Source organism: Euprymna scolopes, chromosome 21, assembly GCF_053919585.1.
Source record: "Euprymna scolopes isolate OS-2025 chromosome 21, ASM5391958v1, whole genome shotgun sequence".
NCBI classification, from domain to species: Eukaryota; Metazoa; Mollusca; class Cephalopoda; order Sepiida; family Sepiolidae; genus Euprymna; species Euprymna scolopes.
The window spans coordinates 70109069-70132054 of record NC_136502.1 but is presented as its reverse complement, the minus strand read 5'-3'; the positions used below and the strand labels follow the sequence as shown (position 1 = coordinate 70132054).

Sequence of the window (22986 nt, the reverse complement as noted above, 5' to 3'; positions counted from 1 at the left end):
GTTGATCCTATGCGAACTTTGAAGGTTCTGTCTGTTAAAAAGTTTTCGATGAAATTGGGTAATCGGCCTTTCAATCCTATGTGGTGGAGATCTTTAATTATGCCATATTTCCATAAGCCTTCTCTAGTTCAAAAAATATGGTGGTTACATGCTGTTTTTTTAATGAAAGCTTCCCTGATATGTTTCTAGGTGGATGATATGATCAATGCATCCACAATTTTTTTGGTAGCCACATTGATTTTTTGAAATGATATTGTTAGTTTCTAGGTACCATATTAAACGGAAGTTGATCATTCTTTCCATGGTTTTGCATAAGCAACTTGTTAGAGCAATAGGTTGGTAATTTTCTGGATTTGATGCATTTTTTCCCGGTTTTGCTATGGGAATTATTGTGGCTTATTTCCATGTTTTGGGGAATTCTTTCTTTATCCATATTTTATTGAACATTTGTAGGAGAAGTTCAAGTGATTCAGGAGGTATATTTTTTAGGAAACTAGTGAATATCATCCGGTCCCACTGCTGAGTTGTGAGATTTTTCTATGTCATCTATAAGTTCATCTAGTGAGAAGGTTTCGTTGTAGGGTTCTTGGTTATTAGAGTCAAAGTTTATTTTATATTTTTCCTGATTTTCCTTTAGTGTTTGAAATTGTTTTTTGTATTGTTTCGATGAATTGTCAGCGGAAATTTGGGCTAGTGTATCAGCTATATCTTTGTTTTCAGTTATTTTGTTGTTTTTAGTGAGGAGGTGTTTGTTTGGGCTGGGATTATCTTTCCCGGAGATTTTTCTATTCATTTTCCAGATAGTACTAGGTTTGGTAGAGGTATTGATTTGATTGACGAATTGTTGCCAGCAATTTTGTTTTGATTTCTTTATTGTTTTACGTGCTTTTGCTCTTAGTCGCTTATATTCTATGAGGTTGCTGGTTATTGGTTGCTTTTTGAATTTTCTTAAAGCTGCTTTTCTTTTTCTTATGGCGATTTTGCATTCTTGGTTGAACCAGGGTTTGTTCTTTTTATTTGGAGGGCAGTTTTTGGGGATACATTCTTTAGCTATTAGAATTAGAGTTTGAGAAAAGTCTTCCATTGATTGGACTTTATGTTCTATTGTTGCGAGAATAATTGTTTGAATTTCATCCAGTCTGCTTTGTTCGTATTCCATCTTGGTATGTTGTTTTGGATAGTACTATTGTTTATTATGATGGGAAAATGATCGCTTCCACAGGGATCGTCATAAGTTTTCCATGTATAATCCAGAAAACTTGATGGGTCACACATGGTTAGATCAATGGCACTGGTTGTACCATTTGTTGGATTTATGTAGGTGGGTTCTTTTTTGTTGAGAAGGCATATGTTGTTGTTGTTTATAAATTGTTCGATTTTGTTTCCTTTGGAGTTAGTTTTGCATCCCCATAGTGTGCTATGGCTGTTAAAGTCTCCTAGAAGGATGAAAGGTAAGGGTAATTGTTTGATTAGGTTTCCTAATTCAGTATTATTTATTGGTTCATTAGGGGGTAAGTATAGAGAACAGATTGTGAGAGTGTTTTGGAGTGTGACCTGAGCTGCGACTGCCTGAAGATTGGTTTGGACAGCGAGTTTGCTCTTTAGAATGTCGTTTCTTACTAGAATTGATGTGCCTCCATTGGCTCGTAAGCCTGTATCATGGATATAATGATACTGTTCGTAGTTTTATTTTTAGGTAGTTATTGTGTTGTAGGAATGTCTCTTATAGACAGATGACTGCTGGGTTGTATAGGGAAGTTAGTATAAGGAGTTCGTTAAAGTTTGGTTTAATACCTCGGCAATTCCATTGGATGATAGTTTGAGTTTTATTGCTTCCTGCCATTTTATTTGTCTACCTTTTTGTTTTTCTTTTTGGTTTTTGTTTAGGTTTTCATATCTAGTATTCTATTGATGTGTTGGGTTTTGAGTGGTTTTTGTTTTGTGTTTACTTAAACTGCTTGGTTCCTCAGTCTCCATTTTCTCCTGATCAGTTCTGTTTTTGGAGCTAGATTTTTTCTTGCGACTCCATTTCAATCAGTTCGAATTTATTTTCGTTTTCAATTAATATTATTTCCGTTTGTTTTGGTTTGTGGAAAGAGGATTTGTATTTTCCCGTTCTGTTTCCGTCTTTCCAGATATTGTGTGTTTATCTTCTGCTTTTGTCTTTTCTGGTTTTGGACTGTTGGTGTTTATGTCTACATCCATAGTTTCAATGTTTGTTTGGGTGTTTCGTGTTTCAGATCGTGAATGGGGTCGCGGTGGGGGGTGAAGTCCTGATCTTGAGGTTGAGTGGGATCTGTTTATTTTACTTTTATTGGTATCTATCGTGTGGGGTCTGTTTATTTTTTTAAATTTTTTCTGTCGTAGGGGTTGTTTCTAAGGATGCTGTTTGGAGTTTAATAGGTTTTTGTGGTAGAGTTTTAGTTTGGGGACTGTTTTATTTCGGTTATATTCTTTAAAAAAATCTTTACTTTCTGTGATGGTTTGTTCATAGTTTTTTTGAAGTCTTCTATTAGTTCTCTCATTTCATTGAGTAATTTCATGAATATTTCAATTTGGATGTTTAAGGAATTTGCTTTTGTTGTATTATTTGGTTCAAAGTTAGGCTGTGTATTTCTTTTTGTTATCTCAGAGTATTTTGAGTTTTCTGCTAGTTTACAGGCTTCTTGGAAACTTATGTTTTTGGTGTATTTTATTCTGAGAGTTTCTTTTTCTTTTTTCCATTTTTCACATTCTTTTGAGTTTGCGCTATGATTTTGATGGCAATTGATGCATTTTGACAATCAATATGTGTTTCTTTGTCTCGGCATCTCATGCAAGTTGGTGGTCGTGTACATCGATCTTTATGGTGCCCGTATCAATGACAATTGTGACACCTGAATGGGCTTGGTATATAAATTTCAGTGTTTATTTTTTCGTATCCTATTTTTATGTTGTTAGGTATTTGAGAAGTATCAAATGTTAATATGTAAGTGTTTGTGTCTATGATTCCGCCGGATCTTGTTTTTGTCTGAATTCTTTTGATATCAATGATGTTTTGATTTTTAAGATTATTTTTTGCTTCTTCTAAGGGGCACAGGGCTAGTTCAGGGCACCTGATTACACCTTTGCTAGTGTTCAATGTTCTATGGGGGTAGGTTTTTATTTTTCGATCATCGAAAAGTTTCCATTTGTAAATTTCAATTGCTTGTTTCTGGTTTGTTATTTCGATTAACAGTGCCATTTTTTTGTTTTTTTACAGTTTTTGGTTTGATTCCTTTTGATAGTATTCTTTCTATTTTGAAAGGAGACATTTTTGTTATTTGTTCTCCTTCAATTGTTTCTATTACAAAAAATCTCGGGAAGGTTTGTTTATTTCAGTTTCTGAGTCTGAGCTAGTCAGATCAGAAACTTCTGAATGACTTCTCTTTTGAGGCTTATAGTGGGCCATTTTTGTAGTTCGTAATTTTTCTTCTCGTACTCCCCACCCACCTCGGAGCCCTATATGGGAGGTGTTGGGGGGGGATTCACCCCAACAGCAACAGAGATACACGGGAGGTATACTCGTCTCGGTAGACCTAAGCACCTGTAGTTCGTCCATTTTTACTAAAAAATTTTCAAAAGCCTCTTTTTAGTAATAATATTTGTTTTTCAGCCGTGAAAAGTCCATTTGTCCAGCGAGTCGATTGACCCATGAGCCACCGCTTTCTAAATCTGTTTATTGTAAAAAGGTGGGGAGTGCGAGTGGATTTTCTTATGTTAGTCAGGTTTAGAGCTTGACATGACCAGCCGATTGTTTGGATCGGGCCCGTCCAACCGCCCGTCTGGCCCAGTACGAGGCCAAAGTGGAGTATTGCCACTGATACCTTTGTTTTCCCTAGGTATCAATTACTCAGCCACCAGGATCCCTTTCCTAGGCATTACGGGTCGCCACCCACGGCCAACAGGTGGCTCCATTGAGAGGTGTTTACTCTCTGCAGGAGAGCAGTCGGTGTATTATGCCCCACCGATGGGGTTGGGTAGTAAGGATAGAAAAAGAAAAGAGTGGAAGTGGGGGAGTGGGGGCTGTTGTTTTTGTAGAACATAATTAAGTTTTACAAAAGGTGAAATAGAAAACAAAAACAGGAAATCGATGTAGGTGCTTTTCGTCTCAGGAAGCCAATAGTCAACCTGATCTGGTAGCACCAGGGGTTTGGTTTGGTTGTTTGATAGAAATTGTTTGTTTTTGGCTTTGGAGAACATGATTGAGTTTTGCAAATTAGAAGAAAAACAATCAAGGTTTGATGCATTTTAGGTTAGGAAGTTGGCATCTTCGAACGACCTGATCTGGAAACATTAGATATATTTGATTAAGTGAATGCACAATTTTGTTTATAAAATTATCAATATTCTGGAAACTATATGGTTTGAAATTTATTTTATTATTTCTCCCCACCCCAAGTATTCTTAGTATAAGCATCACACACAGGATTGAAGTAAAATTTTACTTTCAAAGAATTTAATTTGAAAAATCATTTGCATTCATTAAAAAAATAAATTATTTTTCCTCAGTTTTAATTTGGAATTTTCAGCGCAATACAGAATTAAACAAAAGTAGTTTTACATTTTGAAAATAGTAACTAAAACACACCATAATTGCTAAAAAGAAAAAAAAAAATGAGTGACTTATGTTTAGAAATAAATATAAAAAAGCAGAGCAAGGTTTATCACAAAAAACTAAAAGTTTGACATTCATAAAAAAAATGGGAAATTATTGGTGGCTCAAGCTGGCAAATGTAATTGTAGTGAAAAAAAAAACGCAAATATTCAGAATTGCAATAACAAAAAAAAATTTTAAATGTTAAAATATGAATAGTTGAAAGGTTAATAATCATCTGAAAATGAAATTGGATGACTTAAGTTAAAAAATAAAAATAAAGAAACGAATGAACAGACATTTTAAGGACTATCTGATGAAATAATTGAGAAGTTGATCTTTAGATCAACTTACACTAGATGAGTTGATCAGTTAACAAAGCTTTAACATATACATGTTAACACAAAATATATGCTAAAATATACCATAGTTTTGGAATTAAAAAATTTGCAAAAAATCTTAATTAGCTGTAATTTATAATTAACAGAGCAATTCGCACATCTCTAAGTTATACGTGTATTTTTCTCATCCCATCTATGTGGATTCAACCACTCATTTTTTAATGTCTGAAAATTTAGAAGTTTAATTTTCTTTTTCCAACTAATTTCCATAGTTTGTAAAGACTATGTAAATTATTAGCAAAATAGGTTGTTTTACTATTTATGAGGATAGTGTACAAGTAAAGATTTATTTTAGCAAGAAAGGTTTCTTAACAAATAAATCAAAGTTTATAAATGATTGAAATTATAGAGTATAACAGAAATAGTGATCCAGAATAATAGAAATAGTTGTGATCCAACAACTCACAGGTAAATCTAAAATTAATATTTAGAAAAGTTTTTTTTTTTTTTTAAATCCGATATATGATCATTAATCAAAGGAAGTGACCTTCCTAAAGAAATATATATCTCTCTTTGTCCATTCCACTTTTTTCAGAAACTAATAGGTCGATCTGGCTGCAATTTCATATGAACCTTTGTTATGATAGGGTGAAGCAAACTAAATATTATGGTATCCATTCAATACACAGTTAGGGATTAATAGTGATTAGTATTTAATGCAAAACCGAACATAAACTTAATCATATTCAACAATCAAGGGATTGTGATTAGGGCCAAATTGGAGGAGGGGGGGGGGCATTGGAACTGTGCAGCAAAGTATTAAGGGTTAAATTTCTCAGATGCAATCAAAATCTGTAAAATCAAACAGCATTTTATAAAGAATTTAATGGTAATTTTCATAAACAGATTTTACAATCAAATTCTTTGGACCATGGTTTCACCTTGAGTGTCATTTCCATGTTTCAGTCGATGTAACCTCCAACCTTCTTCAGGTGTATCTTGTTGAATTCTGGAATTTTGATGAAATTTCTTTATTTCTTACGCGTGGCTCACAAAATAGAAATATGAACAAAGAAAGGAAAACAACGCCAATATAAATTGACTGTTGGACTTGTGTGTGTGTGTTCCCCCCCCCCCCCGTTCTATCGATGTTACATTTGTCCGTTTCACAATCAACTCCAAAATTGTCCACGTCTCTAGTTCAGTCAACTCTATAACTGTTCAACTATCACTGTCCAACTTCCAACCGCTGTCTAGTGAATCTAGATCTCAAGTGTCACTGTCCAATTTCCATCCGCTGCAACGGGCATCTGTCAACTGACTGTTCAACTTCCATCCGCTCTCAAGCGCATCTCGATCTCAACTGTCTGTCCCCTCTACGTTGGTATCACTGGTCGCCCACCCCATCCTGGCTACCGAAAGCTGCCCTTCCGTTTTATCAGTAGGTTTCTATTGTTATGGTTGATTGTAGGATATTTCTTTGTTTTTCTAAGCCATTTCCTATCTGTTTGTCTATTGTAGGAGATTTCCGATTTCTTTGTCTATCCCCCCAACTCTAAGCACTTAGTGGCTCAAATCCACCCCAGGGCCACTTTATAGTATCACAAAGGGTCAAAATTGAAAAATTATTACATAGGGGTTGTTTGATTTTTATCCGTTTCATGAATGCACATATGCAGCTTGAAAATATGACAGCTTCTCTATGTTAAGAATAAGTAGATTTAGAAAATACTTTATAGACTTGTGTCAAGCTGGTCTAATGGTTATATTTGATTCGCTGTCTAAGTTTTGATCTCAGTATTTTCCGTTTCTTTTTTACTTACAAGAAGTGAACTGTTTAGAAAAAAAAAAACAATACTCACATGTGCAGGTCTCAGTTTTAAAAAAAAAAAAAAAAAAAAAAAAAGGAATTTGATGTTACATTTAATACCTAAAGTATTTTTTATAATGAATAAGAATTTTGCATTAATTAAAATATATTTATCCATATTTTATGATTGGGCAATGCGGCAGCTTGCTAATATCTATTACTAGCATGGGTGCCTGGTGTTGCCCAGGTGTTTAGAGGTGTGTTGAGCAAAAAAAAAAAAAAAAAAAAAAAAAAAAAAATAGGAAGGCAGGCTCGAACCTGTACCGCGAAGGAGGAAAAGAACCGAAAAAAAAAAAAAAAAAAAAAAAAACATCACGTCTTTGCTATTACGACCACCGCCAAACTGGAAGTGACGTAGGTTTAAATTAAGGCTAGACAATCAAAGAGAGGGGGGGACTCAAATATCAGCGAAAAAAGCAACCCCTCCATATAGAAAAGTGTCCAGTTGAGGGTGAAAAAAATTTTTAGCCAATTTTTCGGTATTTGTCATCTGAAGGGTTGAGCTTCAAAACGATACTGATCTTGTGAAAATCAGTCACCTGTCGAAAGTTTTAGGCATACATACATTTCTATATTGGTAGCTCAAATTTTCAAGCCAAACCGATTAAAAAGCTTGCCCTATTTCTGAATACCCTTTATGTAAAATTTCAAATGTTTAGACCAGAGAGACTGCAGAGGTCAAATTTTTTTTAACTTTGACCCTATTAATGTTTTGTGCTCAAATCAAGTTAAGTTAGATCCATGTCCAAGGAACCTATATCTAAAATTTTAAGTGCGTAGACCCAAAATTGTCAGTAGTTTGGTAGCGTTCTCGAAAGGTCAAATCGTTGAACTTTGACCTCTTTAACAGCCAAATTTATGGCCAAAAACAGATCAAAGATTTTCCCAAATCTCCATACCCTGTATATCAAATTTCGAGTCTGTAGACTTAAAATTGACAGAGTTATTGCGTAGGGAAGTGTACAGACACACAGATACATTCACTTTTATAGATATATAGATAGATTTATAATTAATGGTTCCCATATATCAGGATTCTATCCTAGGTCTACTTAGTTATTGATTATCTCCCAACATATGTACTGCTTTGAGTCATCTTACTCTCCATTCTTCTAATACAAATAACCAATCCTCATCTCAAAAATTCAGAAAAGATTTTACAATATCATTGAGTCAGAGTTTATACTGTACATAAAAGATATTTTCTTATTTTAGGAAAATAAAAATGGTAATATGGGGTCAGGGATAGGAGGCTAAGTATACAAGATTTTAATCTATATATAAAATATATTGTTAAAATTGTAAAAAATTTTGAAATTATATTTGACATGTCAAAACACTGGTTTATCTGTGTCGACTCCTTATGTTTATATAATTTTATTTATAAAAAGCTCTACTCATGTATTGAGCATTTCTGAAAAAAAAAAAAAAAAAAAAAAAAAAAAAGTCTTTTTAGTCCATGTTGTTAATATACTTGAACTTATCTCTATCATAAAAAGGAACTGCGCATGTGTGTGTGCATGCAAGTGAGTGAGGTTGTTCCTATGAACTCCGAAAGACCTGTGCTGATTTTTATGGAATTTCACACAATGTACTTTATGTATCTGGCAGTGTTTTTAGATAGGTTTCGTGCCAGAATGTTTTTGATGATAATTGAAAAAGATTTTATAAAAAAAAGGAACAGGCAATTTTGACCAAGTTAATAACTTATATTAACTAACATCACAAGTGCATTTGAAAAGTTTTATTACCAAACAAGCAGAAGGTCCGGTAAATAAAATTCAACAGTAGGTTCTTTGATAGGACATGGGCTAGTTCAAAATGAATGCTTCTATTTAAAGCACAATTGAACTATATCTGATTTTTAGGTTTTAAAAATTAATTTATATAAAAATAATTTTATAAAAATCAACTAGGTTCTCTATAGTACAATATAAACTACAATGTATTGTGGACTACATTACTGTGGGGAGGCATGTTAAGCTTCCTCCCTGGTGCACTGAGATGGGTATTAATTCATTTGATTGCACCGATTTTGATAAAATATGGGAGGGTGAACCATTTGTTAATCCTTGTTCAATCCCGGGCAACATCGGGTCTCTGCCAGTATATATAGGCATGCACAATATTTTTATGCATACTTACACACACATCCATAATACAAAGAATAGATAGTGACATACAGAGAAAAAGTTTAAAAATTCACCTTGAAGAATCACAGATGACCATTAATGGCCGCTTGCTTAGAAAGTTGTCAGTTTCTTCAAACACTAGAAATAAAAAAAAAAAATAAAAAAACGATCATTAAATCAATGCATTTAGCAATAAAATCTTAAACTGAAGTATCACAGACAGAGCTACTAATCAAAATGCATGGTGACTTCTCAAAACTACAAGATTTAGAGGAATGAAAAATGGAGATGTTATTTGATGTTTATTAGTGTGAACACTGGAAAAGCATTTTTTCTCAGTCATTTTTGAAAAATAGTGTACACTTATTTACACGACTTAATTTTACATTCTTCAAACGTTTTACACCCCATTATTTGACTTGATTGAATATTTGGAGGGAGGGAATAAGATGTTGATTTCAATGAGTTGTTGCATCCATGAAGACATGTCTTACCTGGTATTGGAGTAGGCAGGATCTTCACCGTCCGTACAGGGCCTTGCCGTAAAGACACTACTTCTTGGGCTTCTCCTTTTGGCTGGTAAGATTTAAAAAAAAAAAAATAAAAATAAATAAAATTGCACAAATTAAAAGAACTCTATTCAATAGAAAAAAAAAAAAATATTAATTTTAATGTTGCCTACAAAATGTTTAAAATTTAAAAATCTTCATAAAAAAATTTGAATACCATAACCCTCAGTGACACTGATGGAGTCAGGAGAAATTCATTGTTAGAGTTTGTAAAAAAAATGTCAGTTTTCAACTAACAAATTAAAAATATAAACATTTTATAGTAGAGATATGATAAAAAAATATTCAAAAAACATCAGTTGGTGATGAGCGCATACTTCCATTTGATAACAAGGATGGGCCAAAGTTTTACATGGGTCCTACTTCTCAATTTTGTAGGAATCATGCTGAAATTTTGCACTGCAATTACCGTTATCATGGCATCAGATCCATACATCAAATTAAAAAAAACTCCAAAGTTGAAATTCTGTCAATTTCAACTATAACCGCACTTTTCAAAACCAAATGTTATAAGATGCGAGGCTTCATTAGCTGCAATATGAACCAAGAAGTGAGTTTCTATGATGAACACAAAGTTATTGCTAAAAGTAACAGCCACCTTTTATGACGGATCATAACTTGACCATGATATCCCAAATTAAATTGGTTCTTATTTAGACCATGACCAATATTTTGATCTCATTTGGTGATGATTGATCAAGCGGTGCAGATGTTAGACTGTACACAAACATATGGACAAACCAACAAACAAATCCAACTGAAAACAAGGTCCTCGATAAAGTTAAAATAATCCTTTGTATCAGAAAAATGACAAAGTGAATGATAAGCTAACTGCTCTTTGCAAGGTCAAGGGCTAAAAGAGAAAAGGGCAAAGATGAAAAAGTCCAAAATTAAAATCTAAGACTGACCGTGAGATTCCATATTTGGATGCCATTTGTATAGCCTAAAACCATAAGGAGGGGTCCAGTTTTCACATCCATGTGTGAAAAATCGGGGTTTCGTGTAAAGTCTGGAAAAAAAAAAAAAATTTTTAAATTTACATTATCCTGGTATGAGTATGCCATTCAAGCAACAAATCCCTATTCTAAAAAAGATATCGTACACCACAAGCATATTTAATGATTAACAACCAGGATGAAATAAAGATTCATTACACTTACCCACAAAGAATGACTTCAAAGATCGATCTGTCCTCACTTCAATGATGAAGAGTGCAAGGAAACCTAATTCTGGCATACAGCATCATCAACCCACTTTTTACCAACACTTAAGGTCTCCACAACTACTCGCAGATGTAGCTTTGTTATTTTCTTAACAGAAAAGAAAGGCAGCATTCTTTTAGTGTTTCAGCTCCTTGGAAACGCCTGCCAAATCCAGGTTTAAAGTTTTGGACAAACATTCAGATGGAGGATGAGATTTAGACGCAATATCTTGTTTTTACATGGCTTGCTTCATTTTGCTATCTTTTTTTTTTTATTTAAATTGATTGATTCAAACTAAAACTGCTGTATTAATTTCAGTTCTATTTTGATTTGGTTATAAAACGACTATATTCCACCATGTTATATGAATACGGACAAAAACTATCATTTGTTGTTAAGCTAATAAAGTATTTTTTTTATCACATGATTTAATATAAATTTATAATCTTAAAAGCAATAGTTGCTATTTGAATTAAGTCTGAAATTTAATATTTTAAGAGTGTTGGTACTTTATCCTTATGAAATTAAATCAATTTAATTACTGTTACTATCGACAAAACTATGGCAGACATAAATATAGTAATAAAATTACAACTGACTAACATTAAACAATTTATAGTAATCTGTTTAAGTAAATAGTTATGAAAAAAAAAAAAAAAAGTGATTTCTCATGCAGAGTTGCATCTATTGCATTCGATGATATTCAATTCCCTCATCACCAGCTTTAGTTTCATGCTTTTGAATTTTGGAGACAATTGATATTTTGTATTATTTATACTACAATCCTCTATATATGTAATATAGATCTATGTATACATCTATATACAGGGTGACCAAAAAACAGTATATTCAATTGTTTTTCTGAGCATTGGGCCAAAAAAAAAAAAGGCCAAAGACCCTAGTGCTTTGATGTGATATTTTGAATATAATAAATTATTTATTTTTTCCATCCATTCTTTATTTTTATTTTTGCAGTACTCTGAAAAAAATGGCAGGCCTAATTGCAGATGATAGCTACGGTAAAATAAAGGACCCAACTTTGAAAACCGAAAGAAAGCGGTTACAAATCCTTACCAAAAACAAGGAACACATCGCTCCAATGAGATATAGACAGCATTACAGTAAGCTACCACATATACGGTCTCCAAGATACACAAAGACGGTATTCCACTCAAACCCATAGTGAGCTGCCGAGGCTCAGCATGCCACCCACTGAGCAGGTACCTTGTGGATATAATAAACCCATTAGCAGGCAAGTCAGCAACACATGTAAAGAATTCTGCCCACTTCGCGGAACTGATCAAGGGAGCACCCATCAGTACAAACCAAATGGTAAGCCTAGATGTGGTTAGCCTGTTCACTAAAGTCCCAACTAGTGAGGCACTAGAAGTAATTCAAGACAAACTAGCTGCGGACCTCTCCATAGAAGAGCACACATGTGTACCATTGCCAAACTTAATGGAAATGCTGACATTCTGCATAGAAACAGCCTACTTCAGAATGGGTACTGACCTATATTGACAAGAGGAGCTAGCTAGCTATAGGCTCGCCATTATCACCAGTGATGGCGAACATATACATGGAATACTTCGAAGATATGGCCTTAGGTCCAGCTCCCTTAAAGCCAACCATGTGGCTAAGATACATTGATGACACCTTCATACTCTGGCCCCATCAGGAAGACATCCAGGCTCTCCTAGACCATGTGAACTCAATAAGACCATCGATACAGTTCACAATGGAGAAAGAAAAAGATAACCAACTGGCCTTCCTTGATATATCACGCACAGAGCATGGGTTTAAGACATCCGTATATCGCAAGCCTACCTTCACTGGACAATACCTTAACTTCAACTCCTATCACCCATACAGTATCAAACATGGAATCGCATGCTGCCTACAACATAGAGCAGAGACAATAAGTAGCGACACTATTACATACCACCAAGAAATGGTCAGGCTGAAGAATACCCTCCGTCGTAACAACTACCCACATAGCATACTATCCACCAGAAGTGTTAATAGTATAAGAGAGGAGAATGAAAACCAAAAACTACCAACGGTCTGCCTACCATACATACGAGGCATCTCCGAAAAGATTCAGAGAATATGTGCCCTCTACAACATCAGGACGGTATTCAAGAGAGAGTCAACACTCAGATGACACTTTGTACGAGTGAAGCCCCGCATGGAGAACATGACCAAGAACTGCATATACTCCATCCCATGCAGTTGCAGAAAGATGCCGCCCCCTCAAAGGGTGGAAGAACACCGAAAAACGGTAACTAAAGGGGAGACGGAAAAATCGGGTATACCCAACCATGTCTGGATGGAGGGGGGGGGACCATCGCCGCCTATGGGATGAAGTAAAAATAATAAACAGAGAGACCCACTGGAAAGTGAGAAAACAAACAGCTCACATGCTCGGACATAACCTACTGAGCAAACCAAGCGTAGAGCTGAATGCAATTTGGACACCTCTAATAGAGAGAAAATGTTAAACCTATGTTGTTATTCAAGGTTAACAAAAACCAACTAAGAATTGTCCTAGTAACATATGGCCGAGTGGTCCTAGACGTATCAAAGTTTACAGTTACCCAAAGGTGCTGAGTTCAATACTGAACGAAGGTAGTGAAAAGTAACATTCAAAACAGAATCAGCAACTATGTCCCAGAGCCTAGCTGGAGTCCGAACACGGTACCCCTGTAATAATAATAAAGGGTTGGGTTCGAAACTCCTAACAAACGGTTCCCCAGTTCGATACAAAACACCTGATGAAGGCTGGAGAGCAAAACGGCTGAAACATGACTATAACAATCAAGATGAGGAAGTCAGTCCGACAATCTCAACAAATGAAAACACCTCATCTCAAACATACAGATAATTACTGAAAAAAAAAAAAAAAAAAAAAATATTAACTTTAACCTATCGCAGACTTAGCACCTACATAATCCGACTTAAAATGACCAAAGAAACTTCATTTATATAAGGATGAAAAAAAAAAAAAAAAAAAAAAAACTTTACTAAAATTGTTAAATAGAAATAGTCTTAGCATTTGCATAAGCTGATTTCGCAAAAGTCTTCAATTTTAAAACAGAATTTAACTACATAAGGATGAAAAGAGAAAACCTTAACTAAAATTTTGTAAATAGAAAATGGAGATCATCAGCTGCTTACCATAAAGCGGTTTCGGAGATTTAAAAATATAGATATATATATATAGTCCACGTATGCTTCTAGGATAGTGATATATATATGTCTCGGTCCTGATATTTGTATTTTCATTTAATTATTAATATTAATTTGATTTTTTATTATTATTATATTATTCATTTATTTATCTATGTTTTTCCCATCTTTATTGTGGGACAGACGGAATTTACTCATTAAAAAAGCCGACATTGTTTCTAACTGCCCTCTTCAGTAGTTTCATTATTATTATTATTATTATTTATAACTAATAATTACATTATTTTTACCGTTTAACAATTTCATTTCTATTCCATTATACATATTGAAATTAATTGCGTCTCATTTTTGCCGTTGGAATTAAACGCTTTTACGTTGCAACATTAAAAAAATATTTAGAAAAACACAATCTTCTTCCACGAACGGCTAAAATGATTCACATGAACTTTTTCGAACATGATTGCTAGGAATGAACGCTGTCCATGCTACTAATCTCCAGTTCTTTCAACGGTTTTCTTTTTTTCATTTCGATACTTTTGTGACCAAGAGCAGAGGTCCGCTTGAAATATAAAAATAAAAATATTAAATATAAAAAGTAACATGGTTTTTCATGCTTCAAAAAACCCTCAATCTTTAAATCACTATCCGAGAAGCATACGTGGACTTAACATATATACATATATATATATATTTTAAATAAAATAAGTGGAAGTTTCTCAAGAGCTCTTTCGGCTATCATCATCTCATCAGGAGAAAATCGATAGCCTAAAAAATAATATGTCGAAAGTTTAAAGAGTTCTAATGGGGAACTATTGAATGTGCTAAAAGTACGGGGACAACTAAAATTAAGTTCATTAACATTTAAAAACGATTAAAATATTGGCACCAAAAGAGCTCTTGAGAAACTTCCGCCTATTTTATTTAAAACTATATATAAATTCTGTAACTTCAAACATTTATTTAAATTATATTTGAGGAGTATAATTTTTCAGTTGATATATAACCCTTATAAACTAACCTGTTAACAATAACCACCAACACTGGGGCGCAGAAATACCTGGATTAGGACCCAGGCGCGGGGAAAACATCTCGATGCTGATGGACCCGTAGATCTTCCTAGGTCATCCAGAAGGAAAACTCCGAAGCTAAACCTAAGGGGAGGAAGGCCTCTCCAGTCTTGGATGACAACCTTCCTAGAGCTGAGGGACTTAAACAAATTACCGGTCTGCAAACCTAAACTGCTTAAGGAGTAGGTAGGCACTGTCTATCGCCCGGCTTCCATACTCCTTTGCCTATTAGCTAGGCATAGAGGTCAAATCACAGGGAGTCAACAGACCTTCAGTGGTCGATCTTGTTTCCTGACTAGGGCAATTGAACGCAGAAAAAAAAAAAAAAAAAAAAAAAGGACAAAGACAGTACAATCAAAATTTACACTAAAACCAGGCCCAAACTCAAACAAAGCCAACCTGCCTTCTCCCTTGAGGCATGCATTTACGAACATCCATGGGCTTAGAACTAATTTAAATGATGTCGAAGCATTTCTAACAAACACCCCGGATATCTTAGCACTAAGTGAGACTAACCTACACTCCCAACTACTTTAATATGCCTGGATATCTCCCATTCTGCCATTAAGGATTGACAGACATATGCACGGGCTTGGAGTCTATATTCAGAACACCTTCCCCTTGACTAGAGAAACTAAACTAGAATCGGACGATCAAGCCTTTATGTGCTTCAGACTTAACATGCAACATAACATTAGCTACTTTTATTTTCTCTACCACTCTCGAGCCAGGACTATACCCTAATAAACAAATTCATATATATATATATATATATATATATATATATATATATATATATATATATATATATATATACACACTAGCATGGGTGCCCGGCATTACCCGGGTGTTTGGATGTGTATGTTGAGCAAAAGAAAAAAACTGGTAGTAGGAAGGCAGGCTCGAACCCGTACCGCAAAGGAGGAAAAGAACAGGTTAAAACCTAACGTTTATGCTGTTACGACCACCGCCAAACTGGAAGCGACATTTAAAATTAAGGCTAGACAATCAAAAGGAGAGGATAACTTTCAAAAATATCGGCGAAGAAAGTGACCTTCCCCCCCGTAAAAAAGTGCCTAGTTGAAGGGGGAAGATATGTTTTTAGCCAATTTTTCGATATTTGTCATATGAAAGATCGAACTTTAAAACAATACTGATCTTGGTAAAATCTGTTGCCTCTATTGAAAGTTTAAAGCAGACATGCAAACAGACATACATTTATATATTGGTAACTAAAAATTTTCGACCCAAACTGATGAAAAAGCTTGCCCTATCTCTGAATACCCTTTATGTAAAATTTCAAATAATTAGACCAGAAATTGTCTGAGTAATTTGGAAGAGACCACAGGTTTTTTTTTTTTTTTTAACTTTGACCCCTATTATGACACCTTAAAATTTATTGTTTTGGGCTCAAATCAAGTTATTAATTTAGATATAGGTTCCTTGGACATGGATCTAAAATTTCAAGTGTGTAGACCCAAAATTGTCAGAGGAGTTTGATAGAGTTCTAAAGGGTCCAATCGTGGAACGTTAACCACTTAATCGCCAAATTTCTGGCCAAAAACCGATCACATCGATTTCCCCAAATCTCAGTAACCTGTATATCAAATTTCGAGTCTGTAGACTAAAAATTGACAGTTATTGCGTAAGGAAATGTACACAGACACATTCACTTATATATATAAGTATTTGTAGTCATCGACATACAGTCTGGTGTCGTACCACAACTCATCAGTGCCGCTAGACTAGCATCTCTCCTAGCCCATGATTGAACCTAGAACCGTTGTGTTAACAGTCGGCAGTTCTCCCACTCAACAATATAATGTATATTGTTTTGTTTTTTTTTTTTTCACACACACACACACACACACACACACACACACGATAGCAACGAAAAGTGTATTTCATTTTGTTACAATTGTTTCAATATCTAGTTCGATAATTTCAAGCATTATATCATTTGAAAATTTTCAAAAACCAGCATTTCTTCAGACTTAAATGAAAAAACAGTTTTGGCAATGTAGCACTTTTTGAACAGAAAGAAAAAAGGGGGGGGGTCTATTCAAAAAATGCTACATTGCCAAAAAGTATTTATTCATAAAGTCTGAAGAAATGCTAGTTTTTGAAAATTTTCAAACAATATAATGCTTGAAATTGTCGAACTGGACATTGAAACAATTGTAACAAAATGAAATACACTTTTCGTTGCCATCAACACCTTCTCTTGAAGTCTTGATTTTGCACACAGTATACTAATGCTCAATTATGAAATGTGATAATTTTGTACCTTAATCCTTAAGTCAACCTTTTTGGCTTAAAACCTATTGGTATATGAAAATTTACTGAATTACACAAACTCAGTATATTACATATAAGTCTATATATGTATATCTATATGCAGGTATATATAGAGATTGATCGATCTATATATGCAGGTATATCAGTAGATATACACATCTATATATATCTATATATATACACACACACATGTCTATATCTATCTATATCCATCTATCTATATATATATCTACATCCATCTTTATCTATATAAGTAAAATGGTTGTATTTAAATTCTGAAAAAAAAACAAAAAAAAAAAAACAGACAAATATTCGAATTAAGAATTTATTGTTTGACAAAAGGAATATATAGGAGGAGTTATGTTGATTTCCTTGATCCATGGATTTTCAATAGAGGCTCATATCAGGAAATGAAATTTGGCTAGTATCGCCCTGAAAGTATTACTTCAAGTAATATCTATCAGGATCTTTCACCTCATTTCTAATAAGTGTCTTATCTCTATTTTATATATATATATATATATATATATATATATATATATATATATATATATATATATATATATATATATATATATATATATATATATATATATAAGGCTTACTGTGCATATGTTAATCTGTCTTAAACTCATTCTTTGGAAAAGGCTTACAATGTTAAATTAAAGAAAAACAGGCAAAAAAAAAAAAAACAACTTTATTACTGCTATGATTATAAATGATATATATCATATATTTAGCCAGTAGAGTTTAGTTTCCTAGAAGTACATCCAATGAAACAACATGCGTCTACCAAAGAGTCCTCAATGAGTGAACAGAGCAGGTATATGAAATTTACTTATACAAACATTGATGGTTACATATGTGCATACATGTTTCTGTAATCACCCGCGTTGGGGGATTACGTCTTCAGGACAAGAATTATAGTCGAGAACTGATATTTCAAACAAAAACATTTTATTTCGTTTACAAAGTTAGAATGTAACATGGTGGGGGTTATGAGCGGGGAGAGGGAAAAGTGAAGTCTTTGAAGATAACATCTTTTTTATTTCCCTTTTTAAGTTTATCTATCCCATCTTTTGGTTTTTATGCATATGGCCATTGAGTACTGACCGGTGTCGTTCAATATATATATATATATATATATATACACACACACACACACACTAGAAGCAAACATACGCTTATACCTATACTCAGGAGCGGATATACACTGTTCGTTGTACACACACACTGAAAACAGGCCATAACTATAATGACAAGAATAAAATTAAAATAAAAAAAAATTAAAAAAAAAATAAACAAAAGAAAAAATAAACATAAACCCCCGAAAGTTATCAAACTCCTCATGCATACACACGTGTGTGTGTGTGTGTGTGTGTGTGTGTGTGTGTGTATATATATATAAACACCCACACATATACACACATACAGACAATGCTCACATACAGTTATAACATGTTTACATCTATACCTACATATGCAGTTATATCAATGCATGGACCCTCAAACACATCCATGTACACACCTGGATACCATACATCATAGCTGTTATATCAAAACTAATATTAATCCCACTAACAATTCTAATAATAATTCTTATAATATTGATAATACTAATGACACCACCAATATCAATAATAATAACAATAATAAAACTGTCGATTGGGAACCCCAAAACCCGAGGACCCTAACTGGACACACGTCCCAACAAAACACACACATATAACACATACAGTCAGACCATCCGTAGACACACATCCCCACCCACACGTGTCCCCAAATCTCCAGACGTATACGAGACACACATACATTAGACACCAAGAGACTCACGCATATACCCACCCACATACATACATACGCATGGACATAGATACCCGCTCACTCACAATGCATAAAAACACAGCAATATATGCACAAATGCAAAAAGCCTTTTTTAATAGGTGCCCTTTTACTTCAGTAGTGTGGTAACCCCTTTATATATGAAACAGCGTACCACTACAGTACCCACGGGTGTATATATACATATATATATCCAGACACCCATACATTCTTCTAATATACATTACAATCATCGTATACGAGAGCCTATTTTAATAGTTCAGAGATTATATATATATATATATATATGTATATAGATATGTCTTTGAAGTTTTTAACCTTTAAAACTATACAAAAAAATATTTTTTATCATTCGTTAGAAAACCATCTAGTCAACAAGTCATTTAATCACCTGCAATCACTGCATCAACTCGCTCTCGAATTTACTATAATACCAATAATTTATTTTTCAAGGGATCATCAGTTGTTTACCATGAAACACTGTTTTGGGGATTTAAAAACAAAACAAACTCGCAACATCTCTTCTGTGAGATAGAGGTTGCAGCGAAGAGAAAAGGACATCTCCCACCAGGCCACGAAGTCTATTTTGAACCCTATCAAGGCAGGACGAGTCTTTTCTAGCAGCTCCTGCCCATATGTGGCAACAGTCTCCCATCCTTGGACGTATCTGGCTCTTATATAGATAGAGAATTGCATCAGCAGTGAGATATCTACTGGATCGATAGAAGGATCCGACCATTTTTCCAGCGGCCTTGGCAACAGATTTTATGTACATATTCCATTTAAGATCAGGAGTAAAGGTCAAGCCCAGAAACCTGTCAAAACTTGAGGCCTCCCCAAGACGAGAGCCATTCATTTTAATTGATGCCAGATGGGGATCAGAACGTTGATGATGTAAAGATAGAAGCTTGGTTTTAGATGCATTAAAAGTAACCAGCCACTCCATCCCCATTGTAACGTGATCAAGATCAGAGGAGAGAGAATCGGAGAGAACTTGGTCGTTTACTATCTTAGATGTTCTACCATAGATGGTAGTGTCGTCAGCAAAAATGTCTACGAATGATGCAAGGATGTGATTTTGAAGATCATTAATGTAGATCAGGAAAAGAGTTGGGCCCAGGATCGACCCCTGAGGGACTCCAGCATTAATACTGTGAGCTTCTGATTTTTTCCCATCATTATGAACCTATCAGAGAGAAATGATTTAATAATTAAGACATTTCCAGCTATACCATAGCTGGAGATCTTATGAAGTAAACCTTTATGCCATACCCTATAAAAGGCCTTTGATATGTCAAGAGCAATTGCTCTAGAAAGGTTGCCTCTGTCGAGAGATTCGCTAATCCTATGAGATAGGACTGTAAGCACATCTGCTGTAGATCTAGCAGAACGGAAACCATATTGAGGGTCACTAAGAAGGTTATTTTTGCCGAGATGGTTGATTACTTCTCTATTTAACAGATTCCAGCAACTTACTCATGACGCACAGGAGACTTATTGGCCTGTACTGAGAGGGGGATGAACGATCACCTGAATTCTTAAATACAGGGCATACTGATGAGATTTTCCAGGGTGATGGGAAGCAATTTTCCTGAAAACAACGTTTAAACAGTTTTGTAAGTATGGGTGCTTGTTCTGGTTGAAGTTTGAGTACTATAATTGGAATACCGTCAGGGCCGGTTGCTTTACTGGAACCAAGGTTTTTGATTAGCTTGGCAACATCACATACAGATATTTGTATATCACAGTGTGTTTTATGATACAGGAGGAAATATTGAGGGTTGGCGGCCTTGGTTGCAAAGGGTAGAATTGGCTGCAAAGTTCTTGGCAAAGAGTTTGGCTTTGTCTGATGCTGACGAGATTAACTCAGGTCCATTGATGATAGTTGGGATAGAGCACACACTTCTGTTCAGGATTCTGTTTGCAATTTGCCAAAACTGGTGGGAACCAAGCCGCTGCTCAGCTACTTTGGACTTGACGGACTGAGCATACAACTCTCCTGCGTTCTTTATTACTTTCTTACAATGGTTGCTGGCAGTCCTGAAAGCGGCTTTAGTTTCCACACATCTATTACGTTGGAAGCAGTGGAAAAAGTGATTTCTGTGAGCAATAGCAGCAGCACATTCTGGAGAAACCATGGCTGGCTGTTAGGTTTTTGCTGGAACTTTTTCGAGGGTGTGAAATTGTCTATACCTACAATTAACCATTCTGTCAGGTCTGATACTATAGACAACATCCTTTTTAAACATGGAACGCAGAGGAAGATCCGATATAAATGTACGGAAACTATACCAATCAGCCTTAGTGTATCGATATACTGTACGATGGAGAGGTACGTCTGAGGACTTAATACATTTCATTTTTACCTTGAGTGGTCGGAAGATCCAAGAGGGGACAGAACGGAAACTGAACATAGTTCAGGGCAAGTTGTGAGAAAATTACTGGCCGTCATTGTCGGGCACACGGGTGGGTTCGTGAACAATCTGAGTGAGGTCATAAGCAATGGAGAAATCATGACAGAATCTCTCATCGGTCTTGTTTGAGTGGGTCAACCATTCCACATTGTGAACATTGAAGTCTCCACATACGTGAATGTTAGCTGAAGGATATGCTGATAGAACTTGGTCAATTTTCTCAGATATGCTTTTAAAGATAGTAACTCCGCTGTTATGGGGGCGATAGAGAGTAAATATAAATGCCGTAGTGTGAGCTAGTGCTACTCGGAAGCACATATAGGGTAAGTTAGGATCTTCTCTGGAGATGTCCCTACCACATGGAAAGCCATCTTTTATATAGGAACATATTCCATGCCTATCTTGGGGGTCAAATTTGGAAGTTAGGTTAGAGTATCCTTTAATTACGAACTCATTTAGGGAAATAGTCTGTCCAATTTCGCTTAAAAATAAAAAGGTCTGGTTTAGTCTCCTGTAATTGGGCTTCAACCTCTGGAAGGTTATAACAGACCCCTGATGTTGGAGAAGGAGACATGGTAGTGGGGGGTCTACGTTGGAAGTTTCAGATCCGGGTTTAATCGTGTATTTTTTATTGAAACTTGTCATGATAGAATTTTGGAGTTTGTGGACTAGGTCGTCAGACTTGCTTAGAGCAGGATAGAGGAGAAACAAAGAGAAAAGAATTTTTTTTTTTTTTTTTTTTTTGTAGCACATAAGGTAAAGCCGTAACAATTACCCACTAGTATGGCATCGAGAGGCCCCACCAGAGACTACTGCATGGTCCAGAATCCATTCACCAAATGGCAATACAGCAGCCCCAGTACTTTGCGCCTGCTGATAGGACAGCCTCCTTAGTGGTTAATCCAACGTTCAGGTCCCTGACTATCAGGCGGATAACGTCAGCCCAGATAAAACGTTTACTTCCAGCACCCTTACTAGTGACATGGCTACAAGGATAGACATAGAACAGAAAATTGCAGTCATCTGTCGACTGTTCACGCAAAATACTGCCAACCTAGAATACAGCTTTTTCTTCTCCCTTTGTCAGAAAAATCACTCATTAAAAAAAATGAGGACGGAGTGACAAATAAAGAGAAGCAAGAGTAATGGGAGCTGCCGACAATGCTTCCACAAAACGTTCTCTACTCTCCTTAAAAAAAAAACAAAAAAAAAAAATAAATAAATAAATAAAAGTCCAACTGGCGTGTTTTTTAAAGGGAACGCATGGTGATAGATTTACCTCTCACGAATTAACAATGAATACAATTTCCTAATCTGTTCATGCAATCAACATGGTAGATATAATAAACATTTATGACGAGAAAACGCTATCATTAAATAAAACAATCAGGAGATAAAAATATAAATTTAGTACTGAAATAGAATGTAGTTATTAATATTAGAAATT

The 22986-nt window shown here is 34.9% G+C and overlaps 1 protein-coding gene across 2 annotated transcripts in view; it reads right to left on the bottom strand.

Moving 5' to 3' along the window:
- Positions 1 to 22986, bottom strand: part of LOC145242447 (BCAS3 microtubule associated cell migration factor-like) — a 156450-nt gene that overhangs the window by 93466 nt on the left and 39998 nt on the right. For both annotated transcript variants that reach the window (XM_080105503.1, XM_080105504.1), the window contains 3 exons: positions 10436 to 10536; positions 9453 to 9534; positions 9033 to 9096 (listed from right to left, as the gene is read on the bottom strand). In XM_080105503.1, the coding sequence (XP_079961629.1) occupies positions 9033 to 9096; positions 9453 to 9534; positions 10436 to 10536 (247 nt within the window). The remainder of the gene's footprint in view (positions 1 to 9032; positions 9097 to 9452; positions 9535 to 10435; positions 10537 to 22986) is intronic.